Source organism: Mytilus californianus, unplaced genomic scaffold (genome assembly GCF_021869535.1).
Source record: "Mytilus californianus isolate M0D057914Y unplaced genomic scaffold, xbMytCali1.0.p SCAF_3, whole genome shotgun sequence".
Classification (NCBI taxonomy): Eukaryota; Metazoa; Mollusca; class Bivalvia; order Mytilida; family Mytilidae; genus Mytilus; species Mytilus californianus.
In genome coordinates this window covers 93,715,170-93,729,535 of record NW_026262679.1, presented here as the reverse complement: position 1 = coordinate 93,729,535, position 14,366 = coordinate 93,715,170, and the positions used below count along the sequence as shown (strand labels likewise).

Sequence of the window (14,366 nt, the reverse complement as noted above, 5' to 3'; positions counted from 1 at the left end):
CTTAACTAACAATTTTTGTAAATCACATTTATATGTCAATTTCATTCTATAATTTTGTGTATTTATAATGCTGAATCCTTTCACATAAATTACAGAAATGTGCAGTAGAATATTTAAAGAAGATTGCTCACTCAGATTCCAGACAAACACAACACATAAAAAGAGCAGCACAGTTCAATCTAGGGAGAGCTTTTTTTGAAGGATATGGAGTTGGAAGACAGTCTGATGAAGAGGCAGAAAGGTAAGGTCTTGGGAGATAAACATGTTCTGTTTACAAATCCAATAAATGTAATGAAATCTGGTTTTTCTCAGCTTATAAAAATAAGGAGATGTGGTACGATTGCCAATGAGACAACTATCCACCAAAGTTCAAATGAAGTGGATGTAAGCAATTATAGACAAACGTAGGGCCTTCAACAATGAGAAAAACCCATACCGTATAGTCAGCTACCATAGGCATGACATGAAAAATATGAAACAATTCAATTGAGAAAACTTATACAGCCTAATTTATAACAAAACAATTTACGAAAAACAAATATGATAGACATAAACCAACGACAACAATTGAACTACAGGCTCCTGACTTGGGACAGGTACATACAGAATGTGGCTGGGTTAAACATGTTTGTGAACACTCAACTATCCCCCTAACCTGGGACTGTGGTGTTAAGCACAACATAAGAACAAATTATAAAAATCAGTTGAAAAGGGCTTAACTCATAAGTATTTACTCAAGGCCAGTTTCTCTGTTACCCCTTTTCTGGCCATTGTTTTAATGTACTTATATCATGTATATTGATAACGTTTTTGCAGGGAAATTTTATTATTCCCCATGTATAAGATTTAAGGCATTTTATTTTACCATCAATTACATGGAAAGCAACAGCATTGAAACACTGGCTTTAGAAATACTGTTTTATCCTGCAATCTAACATTTTACTTGAAGAGATATACGTATAGATATATTCTTCTCCTGTGGCAATTGATTTGTCACATTCAACTTCCTGTTTATATCACTTCATAATGGTGGTCTTTTCACACACAGTCTGTGTCTATGTAATGGTAATTGCTTAAATGACTGTGGATATTAAAAACTAAACATTTTTTAGTGTCAATATGATAGTGCAGGATAAAAACAATAATCATTCATTGTCATATTTGCCACTGAACGTTAGGCAACTAACAATCAATCAATCATATATTGTCGAAAGATATAAAATTTATTTGTACTTGCTACGAAACAGTAGAAAAGCTAAACAAGTCTTAAACTTCACTAAGTTATGCCTTTGCTTAACTACAGTGCAACAACAAGTCAAAACTACTACCCTTCCATTTCTCAGCTGCAATCTACAATGTACATTCTTCTGCTACATTTGGTCTTTGGAGGAAAGTTGTCTCATTGGTAATCGTACCATATGATCTTTTTTTTGTATTTGTATTTAATTTTATCAAATTGTTTTTAGGTACTGGTTAATGGCTGCTGATGATGGAAATCCTAAAGCCAGCATACTTGCTCAGACAATATTAGGGATGTATTACTCACGTGCTGATACTCAGGATCTGAAGAAAGCTTTCTTCTGGCATTCAGAGGCTTGTGGGAATGGAAGTATTGAGTCTCAGGGCAAGTTTTTACATAATATGTTTAAGATAAATGTTCCCAGATAGTGGAACCTTTACAATCAAAAGTATAATCAATTAATCATGGCATTTAATTACCACCTTTAAGACCTTACAAATAAATATATAGTCCACATACGTATTGCCATCTGAAAGTGATTAGTCAGAGCTATTGTGAAATCAATATTTTTTCCTTATTCACAACATTTGCTGATCTGTTTTACCTATCTTTTAGTACAAAGGCCTGTTTTAATAAAATTTTTAAAATGATACATAAGCATGTTTGACAACATTAGAGAAACAATAGAAAAAAAAACATATTGATGTAAAAATAAGAGGGGTCTGTACAAGTAAAATGTGATACTTAACTTAATGATATGATATATCAGACAACATATAATGCATTTGAAATGGGCAATGGAACATGTTTTACATTTGAATTTGAGTTTTAGTTGAGATTTGTTTGTGTTAAAAGGGAGATAACCCAATTTGAACTATGTTACATTACATGTCTAATACTTCTGTTACTTATGATTTATGTATAAGGTATATCACTTCTTTAGATGTCTCTATAGCTAATAGAAATATAATCATTATACAGACATCATGCATTAATTTTTGAATTACAGGTTTCATAATGAATGAGAATTGGATATGGCTTAATTGATATCAACTTGAGTTATTTAATTTCAATATGATAATAATAAACAAGCCTTTGGTGAGTTTATTATCATTATTGAAACTAAAAAACAAGAGTTGATATCAAGTGATATTCAATTATCCTGAGTCGTTAAACCTATTTCTCTTATGGTAAAAACAAATTTCTGGTGAAATATTTTGATTTTGCAAGCTTCAAATATAAGTCTACTTAAAGGGAAAGTCCGCGATTTTTTACTTATCATCTAAATATGTTCATCTTTACATAAAAAACACATTCACAAAGCTTTAAATTTATATTCTTTCTAATAACCGAGAAAATCAAGTATTTGTAACTTTTTTGGTTGACCTATGTCACTGGGTTGTGACGTTTTAACCCGATTTGTTGAATCATGGGAAAAAATAAAATCTGTTAAAGTCTTAATTGCTTATCAGAATTTTACTTTATTAAAAGTGCACAGATGACCATTGGTCGTAGTTAATAACCACAATATAAGAATGAAAGAAAATGAATATGTGTGTACCGTTTTGTATTGATTGAATAAAACTTCCTATATGAAGTTATCTAAATATAAATATTTTCGAATTAATTTCATAAATTATTGAGATTTTTTCATAAAATATCTATAGAACATTTTTACTGATATTGAACTGAAAATATAATGAAGTTTTATTTACCGTTATAACTTTGATAACCATTTCAATGCAAAATATTTGTGAACAGAGTGTGTATATTATTTTGTTAAGTCATTGTTTATTTCTCGATTTGAGGAGAATTCGTTTGAACTTTACCTTGCAGCAATTTAGTCTCAGGCGTACACAGGTGTGAATTCAAGTGTACACAGGTGTGAATATTGTCATTTTGAATGGATTAACAGAAAGAGTATAGCGTGTTTAATATACCCAGATGAAATACCCGATGACAACAGAGAAACAATAATTAAATTGTATAAATTAATTGAAAATTAACATTCAACTTTTTAATTCCGGAAGTGTTACAATATTAAAATGGAAAAATTTTCGGTTACGTTCTATGCAATTAGCATAAAGTTAAGATATGAAGTTAAAAGAATAGTACTTTTAATCTTAAAAATTAAATGTTACATTTCCCAATTAGTAATCATTGCACATCTGTTTAATTTACTTTACCGGAATTCTTTAACTTGTATTTAAATCTGGCGATGTTTAAATGCTAACAATCGTAAAACTATCGCAATTTTAAAGTTTTTAATTGAAAAAATACAACAGTACAACATGCATGATTTTTTTAAATTTTCTTATTAACATTTCATTCTTACATAATTAAATTCATTTGACAATCACTTAGACAAATTGTTTGTGAAAAGAATACCAATTATCGTTTATTTCATTAATGAATATATACATACATTATAAATCTAAGCTAATACATTAATTTGTTTGAGGATTTTTTTTAGGATAGCCGTCATTAATCCAAATTAGTAATACAGTTGTTGTAATTAAAGGCATATCTTAGTAATGTATTACTGATATTGACGATTTTAGAACAGTTCGTCCCAACCTCGTTGTTCTTGAAACAATCTTTACTAGTATACTTGTAAGTTTCCTGACGTATAAGCGCCATTGAGGATGAGCTCCAGAGATAGCAGACTAGTTGCGTATTTGTTTGTTGGGGCAGGAGAGGCCATGCAACCACTTGTACAGATAAACAAGCTTATGTTGTCAACACTATCAGAAAAAGTTCCCATCGTCGAGTGGGGTATATGAAGGTTCCAAGAATGAACTATTGACATGCCTGACTCTGAACAGTTAGTAAACGGACTTAACAATGATCTATAGACATCGACCGCTTGTTCTTTGATATTTGAAACTGCATGCATATATATGTTTATGAGAGTGATTATTTATCTTGTGTCTGTCGAAAACTAAATGCCTGCATGGTTATATCTTGCCATACGTTCGTTTTGGTTTGGTGGGTGTTCACTCAAAATCGTAATTCAAAAATTGTGTTTGTGAGATGTAGATTCACTTCAATACCGAATTTCGTCTATATATTTCACAAGTGTATACCACGGAGAAGATCTGAAGGTATATTACTCCCATTTTGTTTGGGTGTGAACCATCGATGTTTACAGCAATATTTAATGAATAAGATGATGATGGTAGAAAGAACTATGAGCGTCATGTGGCAAATATTACATGCATGTCGGACCATTAGTTGTCAGTCAGTATGAAAAGATTTCCAATACAACCATATTGAGTAGAAATTTTTACATGCTTTACTCTCGATCTAGTATTACAGGGTTCTTGTGTCGTTTAACTCAGACACACATCTTTTACTTTAAGATGTATGAAAGACTCTAAATATATATATATATCTTAAATGTAACAATAATCAAACGCCTATAGGCAATCACTAAAATGGTATGAAGTTTTTATACAGATTTATTCTTATTTACACAATCATTAACAAACTAAATAAATTTAACACACTACGATATAACAAATGGGATACTAATTATTTTAACCATGCTATGCAGAAACTTAATACATCAGGCAGGAACATATATATTAATATACTGTTCCCAGCATCAAGTTAGTGCACGTGAATACCAATAAGGAACACGATGTGTGATTTTGAATAACTAAAAATATCAAAGCGAGCAATAACTTTGTCAAGCAAACATTTTTTTTCACTATGCCTCTCTTTATCTCCGCTCTTTTACAATAACTATTTCGCTTTTCGTCGATCATTCTCTATATTGTTCTCTATTCTGTTATTTTTTTTCACTATGCCACTCTATCTCCGCTCCTTTTTCCCCTGTCGTCCTAATCCTTATAAAGATAGGGACATTAGACAAAGAAGGGGCTCTCTTATCTTCAATGAATTAATATTGATAGTGACTATAAGTGCTGCATTACTTTATATATCTGCATGTTTGCCAATCGACAAAAGCTTGTATTTGCATGAAGAATTTTTTTTTCTCAAAAATATGGTCCAGAATCATGACAAAACACACACCAACTTGTGCTTGCTATAGATGCAACTATTTGCTGTTAGTTTAAGGTTGTACAACCATGTCTGATACAATTCTTTCTTTTTTTGTGGGATTGGGAAAACTATGTAGACTTTTGTCATAACCTTGTCTGACATAACAACCGTATGCTTGACAAGACATTTTGACATTTTGACACTGAATAACTGTCTACGGTAATCCCCAATTGATGATGGGAGTTTTTAACGCACGGTCGGTAAATCCCCGATTCTTTTTGTTCTTTGTAGTTTATAGATATCACGTGACTTTTTAGATCGAACATGCCGACAAGATGGCGATATGTCGAGAACTGATAGTGAATTTCAAAAATCGGTTTTGATCTCTTTACATAGAGAATAAAAGTTTTTTATCCATGAACATGTGGTTTTTTATGCTTAAAGAACAAAATATCAATTTTTCATTTTTTTGCGGAGTTTCCCTTTAAGGTAGTAAGAATATTGTGTCAGGAACCCAGCCTACTTTTTAATCAGACATTTTCTATTTTGTCACTTTAGATTGGATTCAAATTTGACCAAATTATATTTTCAGGTAAAACATGTGAATGTTTTGTATATCATTCACAAATCACAAATAATTGTTGTCAAGGGTCCATTGTGATCTTTGATGGTCATCATAGATGTTAAAAAATACCCAATGGAAATCCTTGCAATTTCGTAACACATTGCAGGATAAGACTACCAAATTAACACATTTTTGTTTCACTTATCCATATCACCCATGTCGATGTGATACAAGAAATATTCTTTCATGCAGGAAATTAATAACAGGCCATAACCATAAGAATATTTTTTCTAATTTTTGGTTCAGTTACAGTTGCAAAAACTAACTAAATTTCAAATTTTAGCAAGTGATAAATTTTTACGAAAAATCAGGGTCTTAATGTGCAAACAAGTTATGACTTAAATCTGTGTTTTCTTTGTATGAGTAATGCATTAAAAATCAAGAGGATAATCTAATTTGAATCTTGAGTTTTTTGTTAAATTTTGATCTTTTAAAGTCGATGCAGATTTTATAAACACATTGTTTTTATATTCTAGGTTGTTTAGGGATAATGTATGAATTTGGAATTGGTGTAAAACAAGACATGGATTCAGCATATGTTTGTTTGAAGGAAGCCTCCGACCGTGGAAATGTGTACGCCATGGGAAATCTAGTCGGTCATTATTACAGGAGAAAACTATATACCAAAGCTGCGGATTTGGCTTCAAGGTTAGTTATGCATAAAGGTTCAGTTAGACTTATTAATATCTTTTGGGGATGAAAGGTTACAGTTGAAATTTTGTTGGACATTGATATGTTAATCACTTTATAAAAAAAAATCAGCTTTCAAAACTTCAACTTCAATAAACCTCTATTCAATTTTACAATAAAATATATATAAATCATTGAATATTTGGAAAGAGCAAGGCACATAGTACAATTATTCCCAAATATTTTAGGATTTTAGTATGGCATATCTATATGGCCAAAGTATTCCAGATTTCAAATAAATATAGACCAAATAAAATATCTTTATATTCATAATAAAAATCTGTAATTAAAAAGAAATTTCACTATCTATTCTTTATACTGTAATCGGCCTTGTATAGTTCGCACTGGTACATTGTCCGCACCCCACTTCTCGCCACGAGAATTTAGGTAAAAACCTTTTGTAACTGTCAGAAAACGTCTAATGAAACTATGGTAATTTCAAATCGTATGTGATCGTTTGCGGTATTTTCATGGAAAAACCCGTTTTCCATCATCAAATAGAAGTTGAAAATGCTTGTAAATGATTCTAGAACCCTTCACGAGTGTTAAAATAAGTCAAAATCACAAAAAAAACCAATTTAGAAACTTGTGTGTGTTTAAACCGGAAGTTCGAATAGCACTTGTAAATGAAAATAAATACCGTGAGAGTGTACGGAAAATCCGTACTTAATAGATATCACTAGAATACGACTTTGAAAGTAAAACATGTCCATCCTTGAGTAAAATAATGTTTAACATATCTATCACATTAATGTTTGAAGGATCTTAAGCTAAAACAAAACACAAAACGGAATGAATAACTGATTACGTTTTGTAGTTTAAACATCGTTATGCATAAGCTGGTTCCCGGTTGACTTGTACACTTTTTTTGTTCTGTTAAATTCAAGCAGATTCCAGTTTATTTTAAGCAATGCAGTGGAAAGAAACTATAAATTTGTAGTGAAGCATTTAATTTTGAAATTTAACAGTTTATATTTGATTTTGAATAAAAATTACATATTAATATGGATTAGATAAAATTATTAGTTTTCAAAATGATAAGAGCGCCCTCTACAATTTCAATAACAAACATGGCAGAACGTTAACAAACCTCACAATTTTTTTCTCTTATTTCTTGCTTATCGTACTCTATAGTCCGCACTCCTGTCTGGCAGGTTCAATTTTGAAAATAAAACCGTGGACTATACAAGCCTGAATTCGGTAAATATTTATAAAAAAAAATGATGTTTCTGGAATTGAAACAGCACCAATACCCTTTATTTTTTTTATATTTGAATGTATCTATGAAATATCTTATCAACAAACCAAAAAAAAAAGATTTTTTGTTGTTGACAACTTCAATTAATGCAAATTTACAATTATAAAGATTTTTCTTTTTGTTGAAATTACATAAAGATTAAGGAGTTTAAAGATTGTATTTGCTGCTTCATCATTAACCATTTAGCAGTAAGAGAATAAGTAGGGCAGCCTTGAACCATAATAAAGGGTATTCACTTTTTCATCATTACTACGGTCTACAATTGTTTACGGTTGTGATTAGGTCATAAAGATAAAACATATCTCTGTGTAAACAATTTATGATATCAAATTATGTTAGTTTTGAACTATGTTGATTAATTTATTTTAATTTTTCCTGAAGTTAAATATTATGATTAAGACTATTATTTTTTATAGAGTAGCTCAGTTCCACGATGTTCCATTACTTGCCAATGAAACTGGCTGTCTACCTGGTTATATTTCTAAGGGCATTGCTTTGGGTTGTTTTTACTATGCTCGGTGTTTACATGAAGGACATGGCGTCAAGAAAGAACCTGCAGATGCTCAAAAGTATTACTCAAAAGTAGGTATTGTACTAATGAAATAATATTTTGCTATATTTTTATATTGTTGATTTTAGTTTAATGAACGTAACCTTGATAAACAGTCAACACAGAGTCCTGGTTAAAATAAATGAGAGGATAGACATGCAATATTTATATTTTTTTATAATTGCCCTAACATTACTATTTCTAAATTAAACATTGTCGTAATAATTTTTCCATGATTTGGTATATAAAATTGTTCATTCAGAATCTATTAAACCTCCAGTGCACATTTGTTTACATTCTTTCAATCATGGTTTTTCCCGCGCATTTGCACTGTGTGGTTGCAGAAGTCCTATCATTAAGGTCTTGTGGTTAAGGTCACTGCATACGAAAAAGCTATCGGCAAATTATCGGAGTACCGGAAGACAATAATTCAATAGCAGCACATTTCTGAAAAATTTCGGTAAGAAAGAAAAGGATTCTCTTTGAAAATAAAGTTCATGTACACATATTTTACAGTAAAACAGTCACCACTGAGACTTGACATTTGTTTTAATGTCAACTATGGTGCTGGGGACAAGTCTTGGTCTAAGTTTATAAACACAGGTCAAAACTTGTCAGATTGCATGGCCAGAACTGCTTTAAATGCACACATAATTAGAGAATTGAATATTGTAAAGTGTTTAAAATTTTGTTGAACATTATTTTCTTATTTTTTCAGTCTTATGAATATGACCCAGATGTTTGTGCAAGACTACAAAACATTACTCAACATGGAGTTATATAGAACATTCAGTAGAAAAAAATTCTATTCCTGCACCACTCAAGATATAGGAGGAAATTACATACAGATCACTGCCTTTCCTTCATGTATGAATGATGTGTGATGAGAACTCAGGTTATTAGATGGATGGCAGCAAATGATGATTTCTTTGTTAAATGTGCATGTCTGATTTAAACCTTTAGTATAAAATTGCATAATGGTTAGTCATTAGTAATTGATATGCTGTTTTGGGGAATTGAGTTTTATGGATTTTAAGTCAAAATTTCAGAAACCGTAAAACTTATTGAAACTATTTCAAAGCATTAAATTATCAGTGTGAATTGTTTTGTTGAACATACTTTAAAATATGACGTAACATTTGCCCCAAGAGAAAAAAGTAAGCATACATGGTTTATATGAAACATGTGTTTACAAATGCACATTAGTTTTTATGTCATTACTATTATTATTTTTTCTTCAAAATATTGTTATTTGATTTATTGCTGTGATATTGTTAAGTTTTTAATATGTCCAAGTCCGTTAGTATAGCTATGCTTTCCTCATCGTGGAATGTTGTAAAACTTCCAGGCAAAGATGGTTTTTATCCTCAGTTCTAAATTCTATTAATCATTGTAACTTGAGTTTCATTTTTCATTTAATTTTTTTTCTTTGTTAAGCGTTTTATTTTCCAAAATAATTCTTAGCAGATATATATATATATATATATATATATATATGATATTTTTAACCATGATGTATTTAGCTGTGTCTAGTTAAAAAACAGTTAATTTTACACCATCAGCTAAAATTTCACAGGTAACATGATTATTTAAGATCTGAAACCCTTTTTTTTGTGAAGGATGCTGAATTATAAAATTATGCAGTTCATCTTCAATAATTCATCTTCACAGTTAACAACATATATATTCATCTCAGAATGATCTCTGTATTGAATATTCATTGAAAAATTAAAAATGGCTGTTGTACTTAAATGGCCAATTGAGTGGCTCTATAGTATTGCGGATTTTAACTCATTTTCATGTTTTTTTCTATGACAATGTACATTTTGGGGGAATTTTTTGTTATTTTAATTTTTGGATACAGTTTTGTTCAATAAATATTGTATTATTGATAGAAATATATATACATTACTATTTTAAGTATTTTTGTTTTTCATTATATTTTTTCATGGTGATTGTTGTTTTTGGATAACTAAGTTTGCCAAATATTGCTGTGATTTTGACTTCAGATTCTGCTGTGATTTAACATTATATTTTTTTTTAATATGATTATGCCAAACTGGTTCTATGAGATTTAAAATAAATGTTGTGTCAAATTATTAACTGCTGAGAAACTAATTATCTTATGTGCAATTTATTTGTATAGATTTTGATATTTACATGGAAGGCTGAAAGGTTAGGCTAATATTTAGCTTCTAAGACATTGTTTATTTTTGTTTGTTTTAATAAAAAAAAAATGCAAGAATTAGTCGATTATGACTTAAATATTAGCATTACTGATATTATTCCTGGTTACATGTAAATATAAGTGTCTGCTTATCTCAATATGAATTTTAAAAGTTGTTTTGTATAGCTTCTGCATTTTTCAATTATCTGTATTGATTTGCTGCTATAGTATATAGGTCAGTATGCATTCTAGTACTTTAAGATGTTATTGATGTTTATATTTTATATGTATAAAAAAAAAAAAATCTTACCGAAATAAAAAAAAAATACTTGTTCTTCTGTTTTTAGGCTCTTTAGTTTGGTATAAACTGGGTTTTAATTTTTTATTTGAAATTGAACATGAATTTTATATATCTGTATATGTACCATATCCAGAAATATTCAAATATATTGTGTGACATCATTTTGGAACAAAAATGATTTTATATAGATTACCAGGGTTTGGAGAAGTAAGCAAAAATTTACCCATAAAAACTGTTTTGTTTTTTTAGAACACTTCTTTTAGGAAATAGGTAGAATACATGTAGTAGCTATCACTATTGTTGTTTTCTTGTTGTTTCAACAAAATAGTGTTTGATTTACAAAAAAATCAAGCTGAATTATCTCTCCGGAAGAAATCACGCCCCCTGACAAAATCAATATTCTTGGATTTACGAGAAAGAATTTTATTCTGATGTGTGTAGGAAATATAAAAAAAAAACATTTTTCTTTTCAAGAACAAGTTTTAATATTTAAGGAATATAAGATATGTTATCAATTTTAAAGGGGGGGGGAAAGAATTCTAAATTTATTTGACTGTTTCCAAATTGAAAGAAAGAATAGCATGGCTGAGCAAGATACCCAGAATGGTGGTCTCCATATATGTTTGTGTCAATCAGCTCCAATCTTACTTAAGAATGGGATTCACTTTTACTCTTTCGGAAATAAAAGTAGATTTAGAAAAGAATGGAGTTTGAACAGATTTTGTAGAAATAATTGTGACTAAGTCAACATAGTCATAAACAGAATTAAAAAAGTCTGAACGCATTCAGATGTAATTTAATTTAGTTTTCCTTTCAATCTAATCTCTAAAAACTTTTTCAAAATTCAGATATTGAAAATGCATAGGCATTTGTATATGATTAACTAAAAAAACATTAAAGTATTGGAATCACTTCCAGTGCAAAACTAATTCTTGTTACAGCATATTCCTGGAAAATGATATTGTAAATATTACTATATTTTTCTGTAGTTTAATGAAAATCAGCATTTTATAATTGTATAAATAATGTGATATTGACTGATATTTGTTTTATTTATTAAATATATACAAACTCAATCATTTCAAATTATCTGCCTATTTTTATCCTTTTGAAAAGGAGAAGATGTGATAAGAGCCATCATCTGTCAAATCCCTTCAACTTTAAACTGGAAATTCAAAAAAGTAGATAACCCTTTTAAAATTATATCAGTTCTATTCATTAATGAACAGGAGGATATAATCTGGACACCTTAAACAAATAATTGTTAGTTGTAAGGTCACTATGACATCATTAATGTTGTAATGACATATTTGATTAAAGTGGCCATTTTACATATATTATGTGGCCAAATTAGAGATAAGTCAGTACCTCACCAAAGAAAAATGTTTATTCACATAAATGTCTTTGCATAAGACATCTTGTTGCAAAATATTTTGAATACTATTTTCTATGCCCTGCCTAGGATAGTGGAGGGTGTTATGTTTTCTGGTCTGTGTCTCTGTTTTTGTTTTTTTTGTCTGTCCCATGTCAAGTTTTAGAGTTAAGGAAGTTAACCATGAAGGTGTGGTCCCATCAACTTGAAACTAATTACAAATGTTCATTATGATAGGAAATTTTGAAGTTAGATGTCAAATTACAATTTTGAACCTGATATTATAGTTCACTGAACATAGATGAGATCCAGTATAGTGTGAGCTTGGCAAGATATCCGATGGACACATATTCTTGTTTTTCAAATCTTACATTTGTCTTATTTTTGGTCACAAACAAATAAATTATTTGTTGGTTATAAGCCTTTGCTATTATTAGTTTAAAACTGGTGCTCTAAAAAAAATTGACTATGTTGGGTATGAGTCAATGAGACAATAATCTATCAACACAAAAAAACAATGAACATCTTGAGGTCAATAACAATAAACAAGTGTTATTAATATATCAAGCTCTAAATCCCCCTTTGTCTGAAAAAAGTTGAAAAAGACATGAAAAAGAGGCTATAAAAGATCTGCTATCAATAACAGAAAATCGATAAGGATTATGTTATTTTTCAAATGTACATATATTATTTTGGTTTTTGGTTTTGTTCCCCCCCACCCACACACACACACACACACACACGCTCTTTTATTATTTTTTTTTAAGAATAACATAAGAATCAGTAAAGAATATACCAGAAAAGTCAATACAGGAAAACCAAAGTGAGTAACAATACCAAATCAAATAATGCTCAGAAGCGCTTATCCTTAGCATTATTTGGTTTGTTTGTCGAACTACACTTCAGGTTTTATTTGTTGTGTTTTGTAAACTGTTGTTTGTCTTTTGGTCGTTTTTCGTTACTGCCATGGCCTTGTCAGTTTGTCATCGACTTATTAGTTTGAATGTCCCTTTTGCATTCTCCAGTTTTCTTCTAATATTAGTGACTGTATAGGAAGTTCTTGTGAAATGCCTAATATGTAATAGATGGAATATAATTTTAATGCAAAAAAAAATGAAACATTTATTTGATACTTCTGCTGTTGGACTTATAGTCCCCTAGAGTATTACCTTCCCTTTGGTAGTTTTAAATGTAACAGGTGATTTTAGAGGTGTATGTAGGGGCGTGTTTTATTGGTCTCTTCTGCACATCTCCAGAATGTCTTCTGGTGAAGAGTCCAAAAAAATGAATCTGGACCTCTTCTGGAGATATTCTACGGAAGATCAATAAAACAAAAAATCAATTTGCCGTCGAATATAGCAGATTTTTGTTATGTTGGATGACATATTAAATGAAGTTTATAGAAAATTAATATACGTCCGGTAGACATGACTGTAAAAGTGTGCTCTGTTCGTGACATTTTTCTTTGTTCTTTCCTCTAACTCAATTTTGCTAGACAAATCAGGCGTAAACACCCACTACTCGAATTTTAAGAATAATCTTAAACTGCACAAAAATTCGTCAATGTTTGTCTCGAATATGATCAAAAAGGACATCTTGTCTATCCAATTTTTTAAAGTAACCAAACTGGATTATTTTTGTATAATGCAAAGATATCGGAAAGTTCTCAATATCATTTTTCTCTGGTGGTCCTTGAAGAAAATCTTCTGGTCCTAACTATTATTTCTATTGCATAATTTCGATGGTCAAAACCTTCGGACCACCACTTTTAAAAAATTTTCATTGTATATGGATCTATATGCAAGTATACAATGTATACCAGACATTTCTCAGACTGTTTTTCTTCTTTTTTTTTAATAAATCTTGTCTATCATTTTTTTTTTAAGTAACCAAACTGGATTATTTTTGTATATAGCAAAGATATCAACGAGTTCTCATAATTTTTTTCCCTGGTGGTCCTTGAGGAAAATCTGCTGGTTCTAACAATTATTTCTTTTGCAAAATTTTGATGGTCATAACCTTCGGACCACCATTAGGTATAAAAGGTCACGGCGTTTCTCAGACTGTTTATGACTAAATCCGTTGGTTGTGTACTGATTGATACTTCAGTCTGGGAGAACAAGATTTATTTCAGTTCTATAGTTGCAATTAGCTT

At 30.1% G+C, this 14,366-nt stretch overlaps 1 protein-coding gene across 2 annotated transcripts in view; it reads left to right on the top strand.

Annotated features, from left to right (window-relative positions):
* The window catches only part of LOC127735471 (LRP2-binding protein-like), a 31,611-nt gene extending 22,095 nt beyond the window's left edge, over positions 1–9,516 (top strand). For both annotated transcript variants that reach the window (XM_052245635.1, XM_052245636.1), the window contains exons 4-8: positions 96–241; positions 1,467–1,624; positions 6,350–6,521; positions 8,238–8,403; positions 9,090–9,516. In XM_052245635.1, coding sequence (XP_052101595.1) covers positions 96–241; positions 1,467–1,624; positions 6,350–6,521; positions 8,238–8,403; positions 9,090–9,155 — 708 coding nt within the window. In that variant the 3' untranslated portion in view covers positions 9,156–9,516. The remainder of the gene's footprint in view (positions 1–95; positions 242–1,466; positions 1,625–6,349; positions 6,522–8,237; positions 8,404–9,089) is intronic.
* The last annotated feature ends 4,850 nt before the right edge of the window (positions 9,517–14,366 follow it).